Below are 25,470 nucleotides of genomic sequence, written 5' to 3' on the forward strand. Positions count from 1 at the left end.
TAGTTTTTTAAAAGAAAGCTTCAAAATGGATTTTGATAAGTATTTGATAAGTAAATGGATTTTGATAAGTATTTATTTAGATTATGGGACTACCATATATGTCCAAATGTAAAATCAATTTTTCTTTCAAAATTATGCATATGAAAAAAGGGCATCACTTTATTATAATGTAGGTCCTGGCAAAATCACCCATATTATTGTTTGGGGAAGACATAGTCTGAAATGTCTTTTTTCAGTTTTTTAGATGCACTGGAATGTAAATTCCACAGAACAGAGGCCTTGCCTACTTCTATCTTGGTATTGTATATCTACCACCTAGGAGAATGTCTGGCACACAATAGGCATTGGACATATTTATTGAAAGACTAAATGAATCAATACTTACACAGGTTACTTACAGTAAAAAGTCAAAAAGTTTAATAAATTCAGGTATTCCTTGAAGCCATTGTAGTTGCAAGTATTATAAATGCAAGAACACCTTTTAAAGATCAGTTTTTAAAAGCTGTACAGTATGAATTTATATTTTAGAGATAATGTATACTTAATGTTAGGCTAAGATTTCTTATGACAGCATCATATACAGGTTGAACAATACTGTATCTCAGAACCTAGTTGAAGATATACTTTGGAAAACTGCCAGGTGTTTAAAAAAAAAAATTATACAGCTTTACTCTTGAGCAAAAGACCATGCAGCACAGGGCAGCTGGAAATCAGGCAGAAAGTCAGAGTCTTACTGGTTTAAGGTGTCAAGGAATAAAGTTTCAGAGTGCCAGAATTGCTGGAAATTGACGAATTCCAGAAAGGAGGGAGTTATAGTAGGATAGCCTTAAAATCTATGAATAACCCCCCCACCCCAAGACTTAGGTGACCCCTGAATTGTGAATGGAAGATCCTGCTGAGCTCAATGGAAAACAACAGCTGTAAGACTGAAAATGCTGACTAGAGATATTGCAGCTATCCTCAGCAGGGGGGACAGAATTTGGTTTTTGATTCCCACCAAATTAAAGGGTCTTGGTAAACATGTTCTTAAGACCCATTCTTAAAAAGTGTAAACCAAGCATCCACAAGTCCAACTTGATTAGCCATTGATTTAACTGCCAGGTATCATACAAATCCTCATTCTTCAGGAGATCATAAGAGACTCCTAAAGTCTCCACAACATATCTTCCACAATATCCAGCTTATAATACACTGTTACTAGAATCAGGAAAATATGACTTTATGCCAGCATCATCTACCCCAAATGGTAGCAAACACTAATATTAGCAGGATTAGCAGACTTTAAAAAGCAACTGTAGTATTTTCAATGACTTAAAGGGAGAAGCATGATAATGACTGAACAGATGGGTAATGTCAGTGGAGAAGTGGAAACTATAAAAAGGAATAGACATTCTAGAACTAAAAAGTCCCATGTCTGAGATGAAAATTTCACTGAATGGATTTAACAACAGGTTGGGGATGCCAGAGGTAGAATTGGTGAACTTGAAGATAAGTAAAAATTTGTCAATCTAAGAAATGCAGAAGCATTACAAAAAATGAACAGAGCCTCGATGGCCAATGGGACAGTATTAAACTGTCTAACATATGAATGGCAGAAGGAGAGATGAAACAGATAGGATAAAGGGGTGCCTGGGCTCCGTGGGTTAAGCCTCTGCCTTCAGCTCAGGTCATGATCTCAGGATCCTGGGATCTAGCTCCGCATTGGGCTCTCTGCTCTTCAGGGAGCCTGCTTCACCCACCCCCTCTGCCTCTCTCTACCTACTTGTGATCTCTCTCTCTCTCTCGCTCTGTCAAATAAATAAAAATAAAAATCTTAAAAAAATATATTTGAAGAAGTAATTGCCATCACTTACTCGGATTAAAATCAATTTCAAATCCAAGAAGTTAAGTGAATCCCAAGCAGGATAAACACAGGGAAAACCACATCTAGGCACATCTTAAACTACGGAATATCACAGGTTGAAAGAAAATACGGAATGTAGCCAAAGGGTGGAGGGCGGGGAGACACATTAGGAACATAGGAATTAAAATATCAAAAAAGGATGACTTAACCAGGAATTATGGAGGTTAGAAGACAATGGAATGACCTGTTTAAAGATCTAAAAGGATAAAGCTGTCAACCTGGAATTCTGAATTCAGCAAAAATATCCATAAAACATGAAGGTGAAATAAGGATATTTTTTCAGATAAACAAAAGTTGAGAGAATTCGTTGCAAGGAGGCCTGCATACCAAGAAATGCTATAGAGGATGCTCTTCAGACTGAAAGGAAATGACCTCAGGTGAAACTTGAATCTTCGAGAAGGAATGATTACCAAAAAATGGTAGTTGTATTGGTAAATAGATTCCATCCTCTGAGAAGATTTTGTAAGCATATGAAACAAAGAATTTATAGAAGAGCTTGATAGATGTGACTAAATAAAAAATTTTAAACACCTTCAAAGTGTTACACAATTAAAGGGCAAATGTTAGGAAGTAAATTTGTATGTTTAAAATCAAAGAGCATTAAGGTTCCAGTGTAAAAATGGACAAAAAAAAATCACGGTCCATTTGAACAAATAAATCATTGAAGAAATAAAGAAGATTGTTGAATTTGTTTAGTAATCAAATAAATGGAAATTGAAGTACTTTTTTGTCACTCTGAAAATGCTATTTAAAAAACATGGGATGTTAGTAAGAATTCAGGATCTAAGTACCTTTCTGACTGGTGGGAGTACAGATTGGAACAAAACAGTTTGGTAGTTTATTTCAAGAGCTTATTTTAGAAGTCCATACCACCTAGTTAGCAAAAATTCATACTAAGATGTAGTTTATTAAATAGGTGGGAGTTGTGGATGAGAAAGAGGTAACTGGCTAGCCATTTAGAAAACATCAAATTTTGATCTCACTTATTCCTAACATTTAAAATGAATTGAAATGAATGAAAGATTTAAGCCAGAAGATAAGCTGTAGAAGTACCAGAAGGAAACATGAGAGCATTTTAAAAATACACTCTTGGAATAAACCAAGACTTGTCCAAGACAGGTATAGAAGCCAAAAGTCATAAAGAGAAAGATACGTGAATTTGAAATATCTGCATTGGAAAATTGCCATAAAATCAAGTATAATTTTAAAAAAATTTTTTTGACACATAAAAGCAAGTGTTTTTTACATATAAATAAGTTTTACACATTAGTAAGGAAAAGTCCAATATTGGGATATGAGCATATGGTTAGGCCATACATAGCAAGTGAAATACAAATGACTTGTAAACACGTGAGAAATACTATAGATATCTTGCCCACCAAAGCAAATGTCTCTCTTTGTCTCCTGGTCTCACATATAATAGCAAATATATAGCCATTGAAATGAATGGCTATATTTTATTCCTCATCTTCTCCCAACTTCACAACATAAGTGTATATTGCTGAAGTTTAATAACCTGTTATGCTTTTTAATACATAATACAACATCCAAAATAGAAAGTCTTGTTTATCCTCTTTCTTGATTCTTTCTCTTGAATATAAGATAGCTCAGGCTTCACTAGTAACCAAAATTAGTGAGCTATAGAAACTCTGGTGGGGATCTCTGTGCCTATTTCCTCCTCACTTAAAAACAAGAAAATGACTTTATACTTACCTGTTCTCTTCAACAGTGCTAATAATGTTGTTCCATGCTAATAAATGTTATTCCTTCTTCTATGCAGGTTTTTAGAGGTGTAGAACATCTGGGTGTCAGACATCTAAAAAAATTGAAATTAGAAGTTGTAGGTACTTTTTGTTCTTATGCTTAGCATTTAGACCATGAACACAAAATTTTTGGATTTTCTCTGTATTTTAACTTTTTCGAGAAGTAACAGAAGAAACCTAATTTTAGCTGAATAACAAGCAAAAACAGATCAAGAGTATAAAGGAATTTCCTCTCAGGAAGTGATTTATTGTCTGTAAACTTTTTTGTGCAGCTCTACTTTCCAGAATACCTTCTCATTGGTTTTAAATAATTTGGCATGTGGGTAACTAGCTATTAGATGCTATTGAAGTGTTTATGATTAGGATGTTTCTTAGGAGAAATCCTAAATCTTTTTTTTTTTTTTTTTTCAAAATTTATTTGACAGAGAGAGAGAGAGATCACAAGTAGGCAGAGAAGCCAGGCAGAGAGAGGGGAAGAAGCCAGCTCCCCGCTAAGCAGAGAGCGAGATGTGGGGCTCGATCCCAGGATCCTGAGATCACGACCCGAGCCAAAGGCAGAGGCCCTAACCCACTGAGCCACCCAGGCGCCCCCTGAATCTATAATTCTTGAAGTGACATAGTGTCAAGATACTTAACATGTTTTATTTCTCCTGTAGCACTCTTGGGATAAAGTTTCTTATTTTTTCACAATGTAAAAAGCTGGATATAGTAAGATTGTATCCCTTGATAAGGATGGTACATTGATAGCAAACCAGAAGTAAAGATATGGATAGAATCCTCAGTTCCTCATTTCCACTTATGTGTATTTTGCACCATAATTTATTTAGCTAGAGTTTATTAGGCATCTGCTGTAAGTTACACATTGTGTTAGGCACTAGGGATACAAAGCTTGTGTTAACATTTCATTTTAACTAACATTTAGTATAATGCCGGATTCTGTTAGGTACTTTCAGCACTGGTCAACCTCACTTTATTTGCCTCACATCTGTTTGAAGTGAGTGGCATCATTCATATTTTGTAGTGGAGATCACAGACACGGTATTATACTTTACACATGGATTATATAACTAAAAGTAGCTAAATCAGGTCTTAACTCCCAAATTCTCTTTTATACATCCATTACCGGATTTTTTTTTTTTTTTAATTTGCCCCTCCAGATCCACTCTTAACCCATCTGTGCCTTGCTCTGTGTCCCAGAGGGAGTTGACTTCTAAGAACTGCCTCATGTGGGCTCATTTGTTGGATTTAGCCAATGTGAGGCATTGGCAGGATATTGGAGAGCCACAGAGAGAAGCTGGGTATTATTCTTCCAATTACTATGGCACAGCTCCTCTTCAGTAATTGTTCCTCCTGCCTCTTCATTCCACAGGGTGGCAGTGGGTTCCTGAGTGCTTTGCCATCCCTGTTTGGTTCCTTTAACCCTGCCCACACTTTCTTCAATGTGCCCTTCAGTTATCTCTTTGAGAGTGCTTTGTGTTTTGCCAGGACCTGACTGATACATACAGCTTTTCTTAAACAATGGGCTACTATTTATATGGATTTGAACCTTTTTCCTGTTCTTGTCTATCCTGTGTTTATAAATTGAGTGTTTAAAATCTGGTACGTATTTTCATTTAAAAGAATATTTTAGGGGCGCCTGGGTGGCTCAGTGGGTTAAGCCGCTGCCTTCGGCTCAGGTCATGATCTCAGAGTCCTGGGATCAAGCCCCGCATCGCATCGGGCTCTCTGCTCAGCAGGGAGCCTGCTTCCTCCTCTCTCTCTGCCTGCCTCTCTGCCTGCTTGTGATCTCTCTGTCAAATAAATAAATAAAATCTTTAAAAAAAATAAATAAATAAATAAATAAATAAATAAATAAATAAATAAAAGAATATTTTAGGGGCGCGTGGGTGGCTCAGTGGGTTAAGCCTCTGCCTTTGGCTCAGGTCGTGATCTCAGGGTCCTGGGATCCAGCCTGGCATCAGGCTCTCTGCTCAGCGGGGAGCTTGCTTCCCCCTCTCTCTGCCTGCTGCTCTGCCTACTTGTGATCTCTCTCTCTCTCTCAAATAAATAAAAGTCTCTCAAATAAAAATCTTTTAAAAAACAATATTTTAATCGTTGGTTAGATGCTTCAGTTGGAATGCTTGATTTCTGTAATGTTTACAAATATAAAAAAATGTGGTTTCAAATTAGATATATTTTATGAGTCAGTACGAAGTTATCAGCACTTTTACTAATTCTTAATTCTACAGAGTTTTGACACATGTTGGTAGAAATACCTTTGTTTTTGAATATTCCTATTTCATAATCCCTCACGTATTCTCAAGAGGTAGAAAAAAGTAGGGGCACCGGCGGGGGCGGGGCTCAGTCATCTAAGCATCTGACGATTTTGGCTCAGGGTTTTGAGACTGAGTCCGCTTGTTGGGTTCCGCATTGGGCTTTTGAAGGCTGCTTTAAGATTCTTTCTCTCCTCTCCCTCTGCTCCTCCCCACCCCCCCAAAAGTAGAAAAAGGTAAGAATCAAGAGACCTTGACTTTAAAGGGGTATGAACCCTGAACTAGAGAAGGTTAGATGAGGAGGTACGGGTCTCTGTCCTTCTACATACCAGTCTTAGGTTCTGTTTTTCAGTTCAAGCCCATTAAAAAAAAAAGGTCAAAAGTGGGGCCCTTCTGCCAGCAATAAAACTAATTCCCCAACCATTCTTTTTAAACATTTTATTTATTTGTGAGAGAGAAAGAGCGAGCACAAGCACAAGCAGGGGGAGCAGCAGGCAGAGGGAGAATGGGGCTCTCCGCTGAGCAAGGAGCCCAATGCAGGATTCAATCCCAGGACCCTGGGATCATGACCTGAGCTGAAGGCAGATGCTTAACCGACTAAGCCACTGGGGTGTCCCTCTCCAGCCATTTTCTTTAGGAGCATGAGTGTGTAGCAGCAATTGGTAGTCTTGGTTACTTGTTGGAGTTCCGCTATAGTGAGAACAAGAGAAAGGAGAGACCTTTCTCATAGTTTAATTAACAGGTGACTAGAATTCCTTGTGACATTGGTGTAACAATAATTAGGATTGTAGATACTTAGTTGAAAATGCATACTTTAGGATCTTTTTGTGTTTTATTATTCTTTTCTGTTTCAGTAACTAAACTCTTCTAGTGTCTTTAATTAAAGATCCCTGCTTTTATTTTGGGTATTTCCACTAAGCCAATAACCGTACGGAGCCCAACTTGAGTTATCTTCCCCCCACACACACTATTTTATGTTATCAGTGCATTACAGCCTGACAAATCCTTGTGCTAGTACATCAATTTAAAGAGCTTCCAAGATTGGGGATTTTTAGGAGTTGGGGGTATTTCAGATTATGTCATTAGTACATTTACTGCCTTTCATCATCTGCTCCTGCTCTGAAGTTGTGTGAACTATTCTATTACACCATGCAAATGTTTATGTTTTTATATATAATTATTCTGTATTTAATACAGTAGACCTGATATTTCTCTTTGTAGACCTAGTATGAACTAATTGGACTATTTAAAAAAAAACAGAACAGGGGTGCCTGGGTGGCTCAGTGGGTTAAAGCCACTGCCTTCGGCTCAGGTCAGGATCCCAGGGTCCTGAAATCAAGCCCTGCATCGGGCTCTCTGCTCGGCAGGGAGCCTGCTTCCCTTCCTCTCTCTCTGCCTACTTGTGATCTCTGTCAAATAAATAAGTAAATAAATAAATAAAATCTTAAAAAAAAAACACATATGTGCTTAGGAAGTATGACAGTGTAGTAACAGACTGATATTTTCTTCTGGTTATGGAATAGTATCATCACTTCAGTGACATTGTATCATTTTAAGAAATACTCATTTGGCATTTGTTCATGATGTTTCTGTTTATGACACCATCTTGGCTCTGTTGTATTAAAGAAATCACAAATATTCAAGTTCTACCTTAACCTTATTAAAAATTTAAAGATAATCAGGAAAAAAGTGGACAAAATAAAGTCATCGGAATTTTAAACAAAGTTGAGTCCAGGGGTGCCTGGGTGGCTCAGTGGGTTAAGCCTCTGCCTTCAGCTGAAGTCATGATCTCGGGGTGCTGGGATTGAGCCCCACATCAGGCTCTCTGCTCAGCCTCTCGGCCTACTTGTGATACTCTCTGTCAAATAAAATCTTAAAAAAAAAGTTGAGTACAGTTTGGTTAGGAGGAGAGAAAGAAAGTGACATTTCAGACAGGAGGAATGGTTTGAGTGAGACATGGAGTTTAAGGATAGTTAAGATGAGCCCCAGATGATGTATAAGATGTAATTGTCTTTTATTTTCTGAGGTAATTTTTGATATCCTGATAGTGACTAGAGAAGTTTTCATGAAGACAGCTGCAAGCAGATAATGGTACTGAGGGCGAGGTATCAGAACACCTGAATTTCCCTTAACCCTATCCTTTACTTACCTTGCAATATTTACTCTCTGAACTTCAGTTTTCCTGTCAAATAAGTTTAATAAAACTTTTCTTTCGAGCAATGAGGCTTGAATTAAGACACAGATAAAAAGGACTTTTAAACTCTATAATGGTATTATTATATACAACATAATTTCCATTCTTTTTCCAACCTGCAACCCAGCCATTTGTTTTAGAACTCAAGTAATATTTTTGTCTTAATGGTGTGTGCATTTGAGAGGCAGAACATAATGCAGAATCATATAGTTGATAGTTACTTCAAAAAAAATTGAGTTCAGGGGCGCCTGGGCGGCTCAGTGGGTTAAGCCGCTGCCTTCGGCTCAGGTCATGATCTCAGGGTCCTGGGATCGAGTCCCACATCGGGCTCTCTGCTCAGCAAGAAGCCTGCTTCCCCCTCTCTCTCTCTCTTTCTGCCTTCCTCTCTGTCTACTTGTGATCTCTCTCTGTCAAATAAATAAATAAAATCTTTAAAAAAAAAATTGAGTTCAAAAAGAATAGTACTATATTAAATGATGCAAATAATAGGTTTTTATTTTTCACTGGAGAATGAAGTCAGCTTTTTCTAAAAATAAGTTCCTGAATCACTGAAAGTTTTTTTAATTTCACACATTTCGTTATGTTTACAAATTGGCAGAAGTTCTGTAGTGCTTTTTTTTTTTTCCTTAGTGGTTTAGGGTGTAGTCTTAAAAATCCCAGGTTAGCCAAAGTTTCCTTGATTGAGGCATTCCCAATACTCTTCAGTTACATGCTTATAGACACTTCTATGGATTATTTCTGCAGAAAAATAGTCATTAAAGTATGTGAATTTTTAAATAAGTCTCATAATCTCTATGCTATAGGTTAAGGGGTACTTCACCATAACCCTTTTGACTGATGATGACTAATAAACTGAGTTGTTTGTTGTTGTTTCTGTTTGATTATTTATTTATGTATTTATTTGACAGAGCAAGCGTGCAAGCAGGGGCAGCTGCAAGGGGGGGGAGAAGCTGGGGCTGGATCCAAGGGGCTAGATTCCAGTACCTTGGGATCACAGCCTGAACTGAAGGCAGACCCTTAACTGAGCGAGCCATGCAGGTGCCCCCTGAGTTGTTGTTTTTAATAGAACTTTTATTTTTTGTACCTGACGTAATGAAAAACAAGGAACTTTATTTCGGAGGCAAAGCCCATGGAGTTTTGTTTTTTAAGTGAGTGTTTTAAGTCTCCTTAGTTTAGTGGTTCTTAATCAGAGTGTGCCACTAAATTATTGACCTAAATATAAAACACACAAACTCTGGACCCCATCCTTATTATTATTGGTTAGCTTAGGGAAATATAATTGTTACTGCTTGTGGGGTTCAGTTTTTTTGTTTTGTTTTGTTTTGTTTTTTAAACTCTGATAACAGTTTTAAACTCTGTAGGAGGCAGAAAGTCAGTACTAGATTGCACTAAACCACAGTGAGATACCAAGTCACATCAGTCAGAATGGCTAAAATTAACCAGTCAGGAAAGACAGGTGTGGGTGAGGATGCAGAGAAAAGGGGACCCTCCTACGTTGTTTTTGTGAATGCAAGCTGATGCAGCCACTCTGGAAAAACGGTTTGGGGGTTCCTTAAAAAGTTGAAAATAGAGCTACCCTGTGACCCAGCAATTGCACTGCTGGGTATTTACCCTAAAGATACAAATGTAGGGTCTGAAGGGGCATGTGCATCTGAGTGTTTATAGCAGCAATGTCTGCCAATAGCTGGACTGTGGAAAGAGCATACATGTCCATCAACAGCTGAATGGATAAAAAAGATGTGGTGTGTATATATACACAATGGAATACTATGCACCCATCAAAAAATAAAACCTTGCCATTTGCAACAACATGGATGGAACTAGAGGGTATTATGCTGAGCGAAATATATCAATCAAAGAAAGGCAATTATCATATGATCTTTCTAATATGAGGAATTTGAGAGGCAGGGCAGGAGGTCATGAGGGGAAGGGAGGGCAAAATGAAACAAAATGGGACCGGGGAGGGGAACGAACCATGAGATACTCTTAACCTCAGGAAACAAACTGAGGGTTGCTGGAGAGGAGGAGGAGGGTGGTATAGGGTGGCTGGGTGATGGACATTGGGGAGGGTATGTCCTATGTTGAGTGCTAAGAATTGTGTAAGACTGGTGATTCACAGACCTGTAGCCCTGAAACAAATAATACTTCTATGTTAATTAAAAAAATACTAGATTTTACTTCCCTTAGTAACTATTGTCAGTGGTTTCTTAATATTTTTCCAAAAATTGTATATGTAAGTCTGTGTGGGTATGTTTTTTCCACAAATGCATTACTCATATTATACACACTATTTTGAAGTTATTTACTTAGCATTATATAGAGAATGCTTTCCATATCGTTGCACATAAATCGTGGCTGGTTCATTTATTTTTATCAATCCCCTGTCAGACACATAAGTTATTTTCAGGTTTTTTTTTTTAATTTATTTATTTGACAGATAGAGATCGCAGATAGGCAGAGAGGCAGGCAGAGAGAGGGGAGGAAGCAGGCTCCCTGCTGAGCAGAGAGCCCGATGCGGGGCTCGATCCCAGGACCCTGAGATCATAACCTGAGCCGAAGGCAGAGGCTTTAACCCACTGAGCCACCCAGGCACCCCTATTTTCAGGTTTTATGTGGGTTTTTTTGTTTTGTTTTGTTTTTGTCTTGTTTTGTTTGTTTCTATCAACTAGGCTACAGTGAATTTCCTTGCACATTATCTTTGCACATCTGTGTCCTCACATTTTCTGAAGGATAAATTTTACATGTGGGATTGCTGGTCAAAGAATACTTCCATTTTGTATTGGTTTCCCCAAATTGTGCTGATTTGCACTCCTCCCAACAGTATATGAGTTTGTTTGGGGTTTTTTTTTTTTTAGATTTTATTTATTTATTTGACGGAGAGACAGTGAGAAAGGGAACACAAGCAGGGGGAATGGGAGAGGGAGAAGCAGGCTTCCCACTGAGCAGGGAGCCCCATGTGGGGTTTGATCCCAGGACCCTGGGATCATGACCTGAGCCGAAGGCAGACACTTAACAACTAAGCCACCCAGGTGCCCCAGTATATGAGACGTTAACAGTACATGCTTACCAACTTTTTACAACTTTTGTCAATCTAATGTGCACAAAGAGAGTATCTAAGGTTTGAATTTTTGCTGCTTTAGTTTTGGTTATTATTAAAAACTGTGTCCAATCTTTCTAATTTTTATAATTCTTCAGACATCCTCCTTGTATCTTTGTTATCAGGTTGTACATCTTTTTCTCATGAATGTGTAAAAGCTGTTTGTATAGTAGGGAAATTTTTTCATTGTTATACACGTTTTTCTAATTTATCACTGTCTTTCTGCATTATAACATTTTTTACCATGTAGAAATATTAAAGTTTTAGTATTCAGATTTATTTTTCCTTTGAGCCATATTTGTGTATTTGCATAATGTTTTAGGATTTCCTAAATAGGATGAACACATGTTCTAATTTGCTCATTATCCTAGTTTAAATATTAAGAGTACTTCTAATGGCACCTGAATGGCTCAGTTGGTTGAGCATCCAACTCTTTTTTTGGCTCAGGTCATGATCTGAGGGTTGTGGGATCAAGCCCCATGTCTGGCTCTGCACTCAGCTGATAGTCTGCTTGAAATCTCTCTCCCTGTTACCCACCACCTCTGTACATTTCTCCCCCTGCCTCGCCACGCCTCAAACTAATAAATCTTTAAAAAAAAATAAAAAATAAACCCTACAGGGTTCTCTTTTGGAGAAAAAAAATCACATGGCTATCAAGTGTCTTAAAATGTATATATATTTTTAAAGATTTTATTTATTTATTTGACAGAGAGCACAAGTAGGCAGAGAGGCAGGCAGAGAGAGAGAGAGAGGGAAGCAGGCTCCCTCCTGAGCAGAGAGCCCGATGTGGGACTCGATCCCAGGACCCTGAGATCATGACCCGAGCCGAAGGCAGCGGCTTAAACCACTGAGCCACCCAGGTGCCCCTTAAAATGTATATTTTGAAAAATTTCCCAGGTGATACTGATAAGTACCATTGGTTTACTATTTTAAGTGACAGATTCTGATGATAAGTTCCCCAAAGTCAATTCCCTCTGTAGTTCTCTTCTATGATAAATATATTTCACTGTGGAGTACAGAAGACATTTTGAAATGCAAGTTAAAATAAAAACATGGAAGAAAATAATGCAGAAAATTTTAGTAAAACCTACCATTACACCCTATATTTTCCTCAGAATTAGCAGAGAATGCTGCAAATAATGAGAAAATATAAACTGATGGACAAGAATAATGTTTGCCTGAGTGAAATGTTTTTCTAGATTTTGTGTTGGGAAATCAATATGACTTTGTCAAGGATATGTGTAGATACCAGCTCAGGAAGCTTTTTTTTTTTTTTAACTCTGTGATATAACAATCATTCAGTAAAGTGTATAAACATGAGTTTGTAGGTCAGTGATTTATCACAAAGTGAACATACCTTTGTAACTACTACATATGTCAAAGTTCCCTTTGTGCCTCCCCACAAAAGGTATCTATACTCCTGATTTCAGTCATCATAGATTAGTTCTACCTGGTTTTAAACTTTCTTTAAATAGAATTATACATACAGTATGCCATCTTTTGTGTGAGATTCATTCTTGTTTTGTGTAAAGCAGTATTTTGTTCATTGTAATTCATTTCTAATATGCTAGAAAGTGAATATAATTCTGTCGTTGGAAGAAGTGTGGGTTGCATCTAGTATTTTTGCTTGTTATAAATAATGCTGCTATTGTTATGTATCTCTTGATACATGTAGCCATTCATTTCCCTTGTGCAGTTATTTCCAGTAGTGTAATTGGGTAATAAAGTGTCTATATGTTCAAGTTTGGTAGATACCATTAAACAGTTATCCAAAGTAGTTGCGCCATTTTACACTCCCACCAGCAATCCACATCTTTGGTAATACTTGGAAATGTCAGTCTGAATTTTAGCCATTCTGCTAGATGTGTATCTCATTGTGGCTTTAATCTGTATCTCCCTGATGACAGCTGTTGTTGAGCACTTTTTCATATCCTTTTGTTAAATGCCTGTTAAATCCCTTGCCCATTTCCTTTTTGTCTGTTTTGTCTTAATATGTAAGTGTTACCCACACTCTGGGTACTTGGTCCTTTATTAGTTATATGTGGCAACTGTCTTGTCCCACTCTCTTGAATACCAACTCTTGAGTTTATTGTATTCCAATTTGTCTTTTCTTTTATGGTTAGTACTTTTGTATGTTTAAGAAGTCTTTTCACAGAAATATTCTCTGTTGACTTCTAGAAGCTTTATGATTTTACTTTTCATACTTAGATCTGTGAACCAACTGGAATTGATTTTTATGCCCCTGGTGAGCTATAAGTTAAGTTCCTCTTCTCAGATGGTAACCAGTAAAACAATAGTATGTTTGTTTTTGAAAAGGCTATTGTTGCCTTTGACGTAACTCTAGTATCCACATATACTTGGGACCTTTTCTGGACTGTGTTATGCTCCATTGGTCTTTGTATCCAGCCTTGTGATGTACCACAATGTTGTCTTAATTCCTGCAACTTTCTAAGTCGTTGCATTTGACAGGGTAAGAGCACACACACACTTCACTTTTCTTCAAGATTGTATAAGCTATACTTAGTAATCCTTTGTATCTGCATGTGTATTTTACAGTCAATTAAACTCTGAAAAGCAGTGGGGAATCATTGAAGTCTCAGTGAAAATGATCAAAAATTTTTATGATATTTTAATAATGGTAAGGTCAGCTCAAATCTAGTTTTTTAATTAAGATTAAAGAATATACTTGTTTTAGTGCTAACTATATATTTTTACATTCTCATGTAGACTACTCAGTAAATTGGTGTTATTAAAAAAAACCCTAATGACTAAAGAACATACTGGTTTGAAGTTTCGTAGTAAGGTTGTAAGTTTATTTAAAAATCATGCACACTAAGAATATAAATAAAATTTTCTTGGTGTTCTGTTTTGTTTTTCAGACCATCTATGATAACAGTCTTCTGTAAGTCAAGCTTTTTCAAGAATTCGCTGAAGGAACCAAGTAGGATTTTCTTACATCATGACTTAATCTGAATGCAAGAACAAGAAATAGGTTTCATTTCTAAATATAATGAAGGGCTGTGTGTAAACACAGACCCTGAGTCAATTCTAATGAACATTTTAGACATGAGTTTACATCGGCAAATGGGTTCAGATCGTGATCTTCAGTCTTCTGCTTCATCTGTGAGCTTGCCTTCAGTGAAAAAGGCACCCAAAAAAAGAAGAATTTCAATAGGCTCTCTGTTTCGGAGAAAAAAGGATAACAAACGTAAATCCAGGGAGCTAAATGGCGGGGTGGATGGAATTGCAAGCATTGAAAGTATACATTCTGAAATGTGTACTGATAAGAACTCCATTTTCTCTACAAATACCTCCTCTGACAATGGATTAACTTCTATAAGCAAGCAAATTGGAGACTTTATAGAGTGCCCTTTGTGCCTTCTGCGGCATTCTAAGGACAGATTTCCTGAGATCATGACTTGTCATCATAGATCTTGTGTGGATTGCTTACGACAATATCTAAGGATAGAAATTTCTGAAAGTAGAGTTAATATCAGTTGCCCAGAATGTACTGAACGGTTTAATCCCCATGATATTCGCTTGATATTAAGTGATGATGTCTTGATGGAAAAATATGAAGAATTTATGCTTAGACGGTGGCTTGTTGCAGATCCTGATTGTAGGTGGTGTCCAGCTCCAGACTGTGGGTAAGATTTTGTTTGGTTTGTCCTGAGTTAATATTTTTTTCTGTGGATAAAATAAGAATTAGCTGTTACTCAAAAGAAAAATCTTAACATGTCAGGTGTGATTCATTATTCAGTAGACAAATGTACATTGAGTGCATACCATGTGCCACGCACAATGTTAGATGCTAACGGCAGGAATAGTATCTTACTCATTTTTATATTGTGTCTCATCGCATACTCATTTGAACATTTTTGGAAGAAAGGGATAAGTTGGTAGAGTACAGGATCTAGTTGTGTGCAGAATTGATTATCCCTCTAATTTGGAAAATTGTTATTTTAGTGTAGCAGATGAAATGATCAGGGGTTTTGTTTGGTTTTGGTTGTATAAACTCAAATGACCCTTTCAGAAGACACCTTAATGTGTGCACAATGTCATGTGTTCATGTTGGTATGACATAAGTATTGGTAATATCAAGATTTAAAATATTTTTCTTATACATTTGATTATGTTAACAGTATCTTCTGTTTATAGAGCATTTCCTATGTAGGGTTGTCATAACTAGGAATAAATAGTCTTATGCTTTTCAAGAATAACAAAGGCTGTAAACATTGGATGTTACCATTAGTGAGCTAGAGATTATGTATAAGTAAGAGTTGGGGAAAACCCAGAGCTTTCAAGATTATCTGGGTATAATCAGAAATAAGGGTAGAATGTGAGTTCAGTTTCTCAGATGAAGTTTCAGTATTCATCATCTGAATCAAATCTATTATTAATAGATTTGTTGAGTAGTAACTTTTCAGATTGCATCTAGCCTATATCTCTCATTCCAAATGAGAAAATTAATAGTATGTTACCAGCCTTTGCAAATCCCAACCAGTTTTCCCAGTTATAACTAAACTTTAACTATCCACCAGGGATTTCAGTGGAAATAACATATTAAAAATATTACCTGATTATTTGACATTTTATGAATTCATTAGTTGTGTGAAGTACTTAAAAATAAAATTCATTATCACATTTGAACTGTGCTCTCCTCTAATTCAGGGAGCTTGTACTAGAACATAAATAATAAAATAATATGTTAAAGATACTTTCTAAAATGGGCCAAGGTTGACTGTGCTTACAGGTGTATGACAGAAGCAAACTCTGGGAGCCCTGAAGAGATAAACTCTCAAGAAAAAGATTGGAAGAAATCTTGATAATGAACAATACCTTTAAATAACTTGAGCAGGAGACAGTATCCTGTCAAAAGAACAGCTTGCATACAGTTGTATCACTCTTGGTCCCATGGACCTCTGCACAACATTTTCACTGGTGCAAGCGTGCATTCATTAGATTTCAATTTGGACAACGAATTTTAGGTCAACACACTTTTTGCAAATCATTATAGCAAATACTCCTTCAAGAGTTCAAATAGTGAGGAATAGGCACCAAATGCCTATATGGTGTGTTTTGTCTGGAGAAAGCGTGTGGTTTTCTGTCTCTCGTGGAACCCCAGGGTAAAAAGTACTTCCCAAGTTCTTCAAGCATTTAATGGTTTGGTTGCCTTTTTTTTTTTTTTTTTTTAAGATTCATTTATTTATTTGTCAGAGAGAGAGTGTGGACACAAGCAGGGGGACAGTAGGCAGAGGGAGAAGCAGGCTCCCCACTGATCAAGGATCCCAATATGGGACTCAATTCCAGGGCCCTGGGATCATGATGTGAGCCAAAGGCAGATGCCTAACTGACTGAGCCACCCAGGCATCCCCATTTAATAATTTTAAAAGAAAAAGTTTGAAAATGATGGCATGAATTAAAAGGCTTAAGTGTCAGAAGCTATGGCCCCCAGAGATTGAGGCAGTAAATCCTGGGCACAAATTTTCTGGTCATTAAATAGATATATTCTCTTGAGCTGTGTTGATTGATCATGTGTTCCTAATGGATATCAATTGTATTAACTTAATAGAACACAATAGATACAGCTGACATAGATTCTTATTTATATAAGAATTTGATTTTAGGGGAAACATGCTAAACCAACTGGGAAAGGATTGATTTTTTTCAACATACAGAATTGTGAAAGTAGCTGTTTGAGGGGGGGGAAATGAGATCATCACCACACATAACACACCAAAGCAAAATCAAAACAGATTATAAAGGAAAGTTTTATAAATAAAAGGGAAAATTTTAAATGAAAAGAAAATAAAGGTGGAAGAGTAGCTCACCTGCTGCCGTATTACTATTAAAATTGAACACACGTTTACCCTGTAACCTAGAAGAGCCACTCCTAGTGAAATACCGTGAAGAAATTCTTGTGTGCCAGGAGACATATAGTTAGGAGACATGTTTAAGAATGTTCATAATAAAAAAGGGAACTGTTTAAAAAAAAAAAAAAAGAATGTTCATAATAGGCGCGCCTAGGTGGTACATCCAACCCTTGGTTTCAGCTCAGGTAGTGATCTCAAGGTGGTGAGATCAAACCCTGCCTCCACTCTGCACTTAGCGGGGAGTCTGCTTAAGATTCTCCCTCTGGGGGCACCTGGGTGGCTCAGTGGGTTAAAGCCTCTGCCTTTGGCTGGGTCATGATCCCAGGGTCCTGGGATCGAGCCCCACATCGGGCTCTCTGCTCTGCGGGGATCCTGCTTCCTCCTCTCTCTCTGCCTGCCTCTCTGTCTACTTGTGATCTCTATCTGTCAAATAAATAAAGTCTTAAAAAAAAAATTCTCTAAGATTCTCTCTCTGCCCCTCCTCCTCATGCACTCTCTAAAATAAATAAATCTTAAAAAAAATGTTCATGATAGCAAACAAGAAAAAAAGTGTTCATTAACAGTAAAATGGATGAATATATTTAGTTTCGTGGTTACCTATTGAAAGGAGGTTGTGAACTTGAAGGAGCAATCAAGAGACTTCTAAAGCCACTGATAAATGTGGTAAAACCATAGGTTCTGACTTGCCAGAAATAGTTCAGTTTATGCTTTTGCTGTAATTTTGATCACATTACTCTTCTCAAGTGTTTTAGGTTGTTAATTATATGATCACCTTACTGATACTTTTCTTAGTTTGCATGGTAGATACGGGGTATTTGTTTTCATTTATAAATCCTTTTTGTATGGGTGACATTTTTCAGTAAAATTTAAAGGTGTTTCATAAACTCATACTTTGTGTTATTTTTGCCCACTTTCTTCTTTTTTTTTTTTTTTAAGATTTTATTTATTTATTTGACAGAGAGAGATCACAAGTAGACGGAGAGGCAGGCAGAGAGAGAGAGAGAGGGAAGCAGGCAGAGAGCCTGATGTGGGACTCGATCCCAGGACCCTGAGATCATGACCTGAGCCGAAGGCAGCGGCTTAACCCACTGAGCCACCCAGGCGCCTGCCCACTTTCTTCTTATCGAGACTTCATTGTCAGAGAGTAAAATGGCTTAGGGGCACGTAGGTGATTCAGTTGGTTAAGTGTCTCACTCTTGATTTTGGCTAAAGTCATAATCTCAAAGATGTGGAATTGAGCCCTGCATTGGGCTCAGGTTCAGTCTGCTTGTCTGTTTCCCTCTGCTCCTCCCCCAGCTCTCTCTCTCTCTTTCTCTCAAATAAATGAATAAAGTCTTAAAAAAAAAAAGGCAAAATGGCTTAATATTTTAAATATTTTGGAGAAGATAAATGTTAAGTATAAAAATATAAAATAATAGAAACAGCTACTTTAATAACTTCTGTTATTATGAACATAACTACTTGATTGCTATGTAAGTTTAACAAAGAATTAGCCTTGGTTAATTTGACTATAAATTAACTCTTGGTTTCGTGGTTGTCAATAGTCTTACCCACAAGGGACAAAGAAAACATGTCAGCATTACTTTGTAATGTATTGTCATTTGTATTTGATTTATGTTGTTTCTAGATTAAGAGCATATTTTATATACTTGATTACATTGTAGGTTTTATGGTTGCGTTACATAGAAACTGTCATCCAGTAACAGAAAATTTATATGTGTACTTTGAGAATGGAATGCTATGTAAGCCTTGATTAAAGGTTTCAGTTTTACTTAGCATGAGCATTTAGACCTGATTTTAAATGTCTGTCCTATCATGTTGTTATAAGGCTTGGGGTAGACCTCTAATTTTATGACTAACATAATTACTGGCACACAGCAAGTTTTTTGTAGCTCTTATTTATAATTCCTTGTGTCCATTTCTTAAGTTTTGCCTTAATTTTTAAAAATCAGTTATTCAAATATTTAATGTACCTGTGTGCCAGGTACTTGGAAACTTAATAATGAATAAAAGACAAAAATCCCTTCCCCCTGCAACTTATTAAAATCTTTGGATCCACAGAGGGACATATTTTATTTAGAATCCATTTATTATTTAAATCTGGCATAAAGAATACTGGTAAATGCCTGATTATCTGGCAGTGAGTAATGGAAATACTTAGCTAGCTAGGACCGTTGACATTGTATAGTATTTAACCCCTTCTATTGTACAACACACTTGACTTTTTTCTAGAAATGCTGTATGTAAAATTGTGAATTTTTTTTGCATATGATATTTATTAATCTGACCATTTTCTGTATCTGACATTAATTTTACTTAAACATGTAGTTTAACACACTTTGAGAAATATTGCCCTTAGCTTAGAGGAGAAAGAAAAGCTGACCTGGTTTCTATTTGAGATCCCTCAGGTTTTCTGACCTGATATTCTTTCTACTATTCTGAGGGCCAGGACAAATTGAACTTGTTTTAAAAGACAGTATTTTGGAAAAGTCCTCTTGAGAAGGAGCCAAACCTGTGTGCTTTGATTTAACCAGGGTGAAGTTTGCAAAACTGCTGCTATAACATGCAGTCTACACAGGCTCAGAAAAGAATTTGGCCATGGCTAGGGAGATGTGTTGGGGCGAGGTGAGGGGCACATAGGAAGGAATGCATAGAACTTGCCTTGAGTAAAAATACCTGATTACCTTCTGCCCAGGCAGCCTAGTTTATACATTGCAGGCAGACAGCAAAAAGTTGGCATTTTAGTTTTTGTCCTCATGTGTTTCAGTTGGCCGCCCTTCACCAGCACACATTATCCCTGTTGTCTCATGTGAGTGCTTCTGACTTTGCTGGGGAGCTTTGGATATACAAGAACATTTATAATACAAGAATATAGTTAATGATTTAATAATGTCTGTGAGCCTCTCAAGAGCAAAAAAGAAAAAAGTATTTGATTTTTCTTTGTAATTGCTGGTTTAGCCATGCTCAATAAAGTGTTGTTGAATGAATCAATCTGACTATATGCCACTAATATAAATCATATATCATAGGAACTGTCAATAAGCCATTTTATTTTACTTTTTTTTTCCAATAAGCCATTTTAAAGCAATGTGATCAACTGTAATCAGGTTTGTGTAGTGTCAAACTGGCTGACATTTAAATGATTCTGAATAATAATTTATTCTGGTGGAGGATACTGTTCATAATGGATTTAAAAAATGGTATCATCAGCTTAGGAACTAAACAATATATATTTTTAAATTCCAGTTAATCTTTATATAGCTCTTATTTCCACCCTACAAAGAAGGGTTTTAGCCATAACTTGACCATCTTTTGACATGCTGAAAATGCTTTTGTAGGCTGACCTTTTAGAAATTTTATACAGAGAACAGATGCAACTTGTGATTTTCTCCAGAGGAAACAAATACATGTGACTTAGAAAACAGCAGGTTTTGTGTATAGGAAGCCATAATGAGTATAAACTGTGTTTCAGTGGAAGTTGTAATTCATAACTAATGACAAATTGTATCTGTTAGAATAGACATTCATAAAAGTATTCTAAGACTTTGAGCTTAGAATTTAAAAATTCCTTGAGCTGAGAGTTTGCTCTTTTTAGTTTATTCTTCTAACCATAAAATTGGTCTAGATATATTTTAATGCTATGTAATTCAGTGTATACTGCTGCTACACCAGCCATTGTTAAATGATACTGGAATTTTTGGTGGTTTTAAGGGAATCAATAAAAATAACATTCCCTCAAACCCTCAATCAGAACCAAGTTGATATGCTAGGAGACATGTCAGCTCTCTCTTACTAATTAGTCTACTAAAGAATGTGGCTTTAGTTATGCAGCCAGAATGGCTTGCTGACACCATCCTTAAATTAGACTGACTTCTCCAAATAGACTGGGCAGTTCTTGGCAATTCCCCTGTAGCATGTAGTGGAAAGCACAACAGAAGGCATCCTCTAGAGGAAGCAGCTCATGAAAGAGGGAACCAGGAGATGAGCCTCACTTTATCTAGACCTTCTCCCAAACATTTTAAACAAGTCACTCCTCTATCGAGTAATAGTAACTTCTAGCAAGTAGAAACACGAGCCTGTTGATTTTGATGCAAAACTTGACTTTCCCCACTAACTGGATCAAACAGTATTTGCGATTATATTTTCTTTGTTCTCTAAAGGTTTTGTTAAAGCTTTACTTTTGGGGGGCAGGGGTCTTTGATGCCTAGATAATCTTTCTTCTTTTCCCTCATTTTTTAATTAAAATTTTTGTTGGGGAGTGTTATGTTTATCTTAGGATTAGATTTTGTTTTAGGTATAGTTTGTTCTTTTTACTTGTTCCTTCATAAGGAATTTAGTATAGACACAATACAGTACCCTAGCTGGTATCCCTACTTGCTCTGTTATCAATGATGTAATTTGTAGAACTCTAGTACTGTGAGACTCTCCCAGGAAATAGACGCCATGGTGAAATAAATTCTGGAAATAGTGCACACTATATACTGATCACTGGTATATTAGAAATTCTTTTAGCAGGGTGCCTGGGTGGCTCAGTGGGTTAAGCCTCTGCCTTTGGCTCAGGTCATGATCTCAGGGTTCTGGGATCAAGCCCCACATCTGCCTCTCTGCTCGGCAGGGAGCCTGCTTCCTCCTCTCTCTCTCTGCCTACTTGTGATCTCTGTCAAATAAATAAATAAAGTCTTTTTTAAAAAATTCTTTTAGCAAATCCTGTAGATAAAAAAGAAAAAAAATGAAAAACTGCTTTAATTTTGCTTAGCATTTTTCTAACTTGACCACTGAGTACTTTCTTAGTATAAACCTCCTGTTGCCACTTCGGTGAACAGAAAATATTTCTAGAAAGATTGTCCTATTTCAGTCCCTGTTTCTCTTTTCCCCCACTTTCTTGTCCCTCCACTCCTGCTAAATAGGAAGATTTAAACATTTTTGAGTAGATAGACATGGAAGAATAGAGATGGAAAGTAAGACTTAGTTAAATAATGAATCGTAGAAGGACATGGAGCCATCTTTTATTTTTTTTTAAAGATTTTATTTATTTATTTGACAGAAATCACAAGTAGGCAGAGAGGCAGGCAGAGAGAGAGAGGGGGAAGCAGGCTCCCCGCTGAGCAGAGAGCCCGATTCGGGGCTCGATCCCAGGACCCTGGGATCATGACCTGAGCTGAAGGCAGAGGCTTTAACCTACTGAGCCACCCAGGTGCCCCTGGAGCCATCTTATTAAACCAAGATTTGGATACTGTTCAAGCCAAAGATCTTAGGTATTGCTCAGTTATCCCTGGCATTCTGCTGAGGGTGTTCTTTTCCCATATAACACTTAATGCACCAGAACAGAGATACTCCTGACATTTTTCTTTAAAGGAAGCATTTTTTTTTTAAGATTTTATTTATTTATTTGACAGAGATCACAAGTAGGCAGAGAGGCAGGCAGAGAGAGAGGAAGGGAAGCAGGCTCCCTGCTGAGCAGAGAGCCTGATGTGGGGCTCGATCCCAGGACCCTGGGACCATGACCCAGGCCACAGAGGCTTTAATCCACTGAGCCACCCAGGCGCCCCAAAGGAAGCATTTTATATTTGATTTAGTTTTACCATTTGCTTCCATTGTAATTTGACAGCTGTTTTCCAGTGGAAAATATGTTTGATTCCCACACAATGAAAATCATCAAGAGGCCTAACATTCTGTTTTCAAAATATATGAATGCTAGTTATATTTAATTCTTGCTATATTATAAAATATGCCTAACAAAGTTATTATTAAGATTGAATGTTTATGAACATTTACATAGTAAGCACTCAATAACTGTTAATAAGAAAAAACTGATAGACTCTTAACTTTTAGTTATCAAAATATACATTCATGAAAAATAGTTAGGATTATTAAAGATAAACCTATTTTTCTTTATAACTTGTACAGATTGAATGGGACTTGAATGTTTAATTCTAGGGTAGGATCCCTCAGCTTTTCCTTTAAAAAAGAGATACTGGGAAGTAGCATAAACAAGTTCGAGGTACTTTATCTCTGATATTTGAGTACATAATGATGATGTCCCATGAATGAATTCTCTTTCCCCTTCCCCCAGCTTTCCCCCCTGTTCTCTCCACAACACACAGTTTTATCTAAAGATCACAAATCTTTTTTTTTTTTTTTTTAAGATTTCATTTATTTATTTCACAGAGAGATAGATCACAAGTAGGCAGAGCAGCAGAGAGCCCGATGCAGGGTTCCATCCCAGGACCCTGGGATCATGACCTGAGCCGAAGGCAGAGGCTTAACTCACTGAGCCACCCAGGTACCCCTAAATATCACAACTCTTTTTTATTATGATATCCTAATTTCTGAGATGCATCAAACCTACATTTATTTTCAACAAATGCCAAATGACCAGACAATTAATACTTCTCCAGGGCCAATTTCAAATATCACTAATTAAGGTGTGATGAACTTATGGGATACGAAAGTAAGTGTAAAATTTTATTTTAAAAAATAATCAAATGTTAAATACTTGACATCATGCAGAAATGCTAGTCTACTTGTCAGCTCTTTAGTTTGTTCCAGATAATTATACTGCATATATTTAAAAAATCTAAATAGGTATTCACTATTTCTAAACAGTTATTCTCAACAAGTTTAGGTCACTGTAGGGAATTTTTATCTTAAAGCAACTTATAATGCTGTTTTGAAGCTTGATTATTGAGAATAAAATGTTTTGAGACCTCAGTTTTCACACCATACCCTTTCATGTTTTCATGGATTATGTACCAGATGTGGAAATTATCTTGTCATGAAAGTTTAAAAAGCTGACATTCTGCTTTTTTTTTCTTTTTTTTTTTTTAAGAGAGAGGGAGAGAATGAAAGAGAGCATGAAAGGAGAGAGGTCAGCAGGAGAAGCAGACTCCCTGCTGATCAGGAAGCCCGATGTGGGACTCAATCCTGGGACTCCACAATCATGACCCAAGCCAAAGGCAGTCACCTAACCAACTGAGCCACCCAGGCACCCTCTGCTTTTAATTCTTGTCAAAATGTGAAGAATTCCCTAATAGGACTTTTTCTTAAAAGACCCATAGCTTGGGTGCCTGGGTGGCTCAGTTGTTGGGCATATGCCTTAGGCTCAGGTCATGATCCCAAGGTCCTGGGATTAAGCCCCACATTGGGCTCCCTGCTTCGTGGGAAGCCTCCTTCTTCCTCTCCCACTTCCCCTACTCGTGTTCCCTCTCTTGTTGTGTCTCTCTCTGTCAAATAAAAATCTTAAAAAAAAAAAGACTAATAGCTTAAATCATTGATTAAAAATTAAGTCAGTTCTTAAGTTTTGTTTAATGATATGGTGGTATACTGAACAACCTATAAAGGTTAGAATTATATAACCGGGTGCCTGGGTGGCTCAGTTGGTTAAGCTTCTGCCTTCAGCTCAGGTCATGATCTCAGGGTCCTGGGATCAAGCCCTGCATCGGGCTCCCAGGTTGGCGGAGAGCCTGTTTCCCCCTCTTCCTCTGCCTGCCTCTCTGCCTACTTGTGATCTCTCTCTCTCTGCCAAATAAATAAAATCTTAAAAAAAAAAACAACTATGATATAACCTATTTCTGTTAATCTGCTTTGTGTATTTTTATATTTATTTACTCAGAAAGACTATATTCTTCCTAAATTTAGTTCTGGCACTCCAGTGTTCATATTAACTACAAATCTATATCCCTGTTTAATGAATTGAAAGTTAAGTTTATATCTAAACTTGGCTTTCACAGTTCTCACTAATAATTACTGTATTTTATTCTTAAACACAATGTGCATTTATACTTCAGTTGTCCAGTAAAATTTCACCATATGAAGCAGTAAGACTTTTTATTCTGTATCTAGAATGCCTACCAATGTTTATTTATTTTTTTGAAGAATTATTTCAGAGAGTGAAAGAGCACAGGGGGGAGGGACAGAGGGAGGGGAGAGAGTCTCATGCAGACTCCACACTGAGCCCAGAGCCCAGCAAGCCCAACACAGGGCTTGATCTCCCAACTCTGAGATCATGATGTGAGCTAAAACCAAGAGTCAGACACTTAACCAACTTCTCCATCCAGGCGCCTTCCATACATTATTTCTATTGATATAGAAAGGATTATAACTGTGGATCACATGGTTATTAATCAAGTACAGATGCAGAGGTACTGGAACTGTCATTGAAATGGTGAATTGCTTTTTGGCATTCTCAAGATCAAGGCTAAAGCTAAAGCTGACTTTGGCTGAATGCTGAAGTGTTTGAATCCTGTTTTATGTTTTGGGAAGACTTAGTTGTAGGGAGGTTATGTGATTTAATGAGACTATACAGATAATAAGTGGTGGAAATGGTATTTTGACCAGGTAACCTAAACTTCTCTTCTGTCTTTATATATTGTGACTGACCTTAACAAA

The 25,470-nt window shown here is 37.1% G+C and overlaps 1 protein-coding gene and 1 long non-coding RNA gene across 3 annotated transcripts in view; one reads left to right on the top strand and one right to left on the bottom strand.

Moving 5' to 3' along the window:
• Positions 1 to 25,470, top strand: part of RNF19A (ring finger protein 19A, RBR E3 ubiquitin protein ligase) — a 58,634-nt gene that overhangs the window by 12,736 nt on the left and 20,428 nt on the right. For both annotated transcript variants that reach the window (XM_047728571.1, XM_047728570.1), the window contains one exon: positions 14,089 to 14,856. In XM_047728571.1, coding sequence (XP_047584527.1) covers positions 14,183 to 14,856 — 674 coding nt within the window. In that variant the 5' untranslated portion in view covers positions 14,089 to 14,182. The remainder of the gene's footprint in view (positions 1 to 14,088; positions 14,857 to 25,470) is intronic.
• On the bottom strand, positions 17,906 to 18,293 carry LOC125099186 (uncharacterized). Its single transcript, XR_007127045.1, has 2 exons — positions 18,196 to 18,293; positions 17,906 to 17,992 (listed from the first exon to the last, which is right to left on the bottom strand). It is a non-coding gene; the product is annotated as an uncharacterized LOC125099186 (long non-coding RNA).

Source organism: Lutra lutra, chromosome 4 (assembly GCF_902655055.1).
Source record: "Lutra lutra chromosome 4, mLutLut1.2, whole genome shotgun sequence".
Taxonomy (NCBI): domain Eukaryota; kingdom Metazoa; phylum Chordata; class Mammalia; order Carnivora; family Mustelidae; genus Lutra; species Lutra lutra.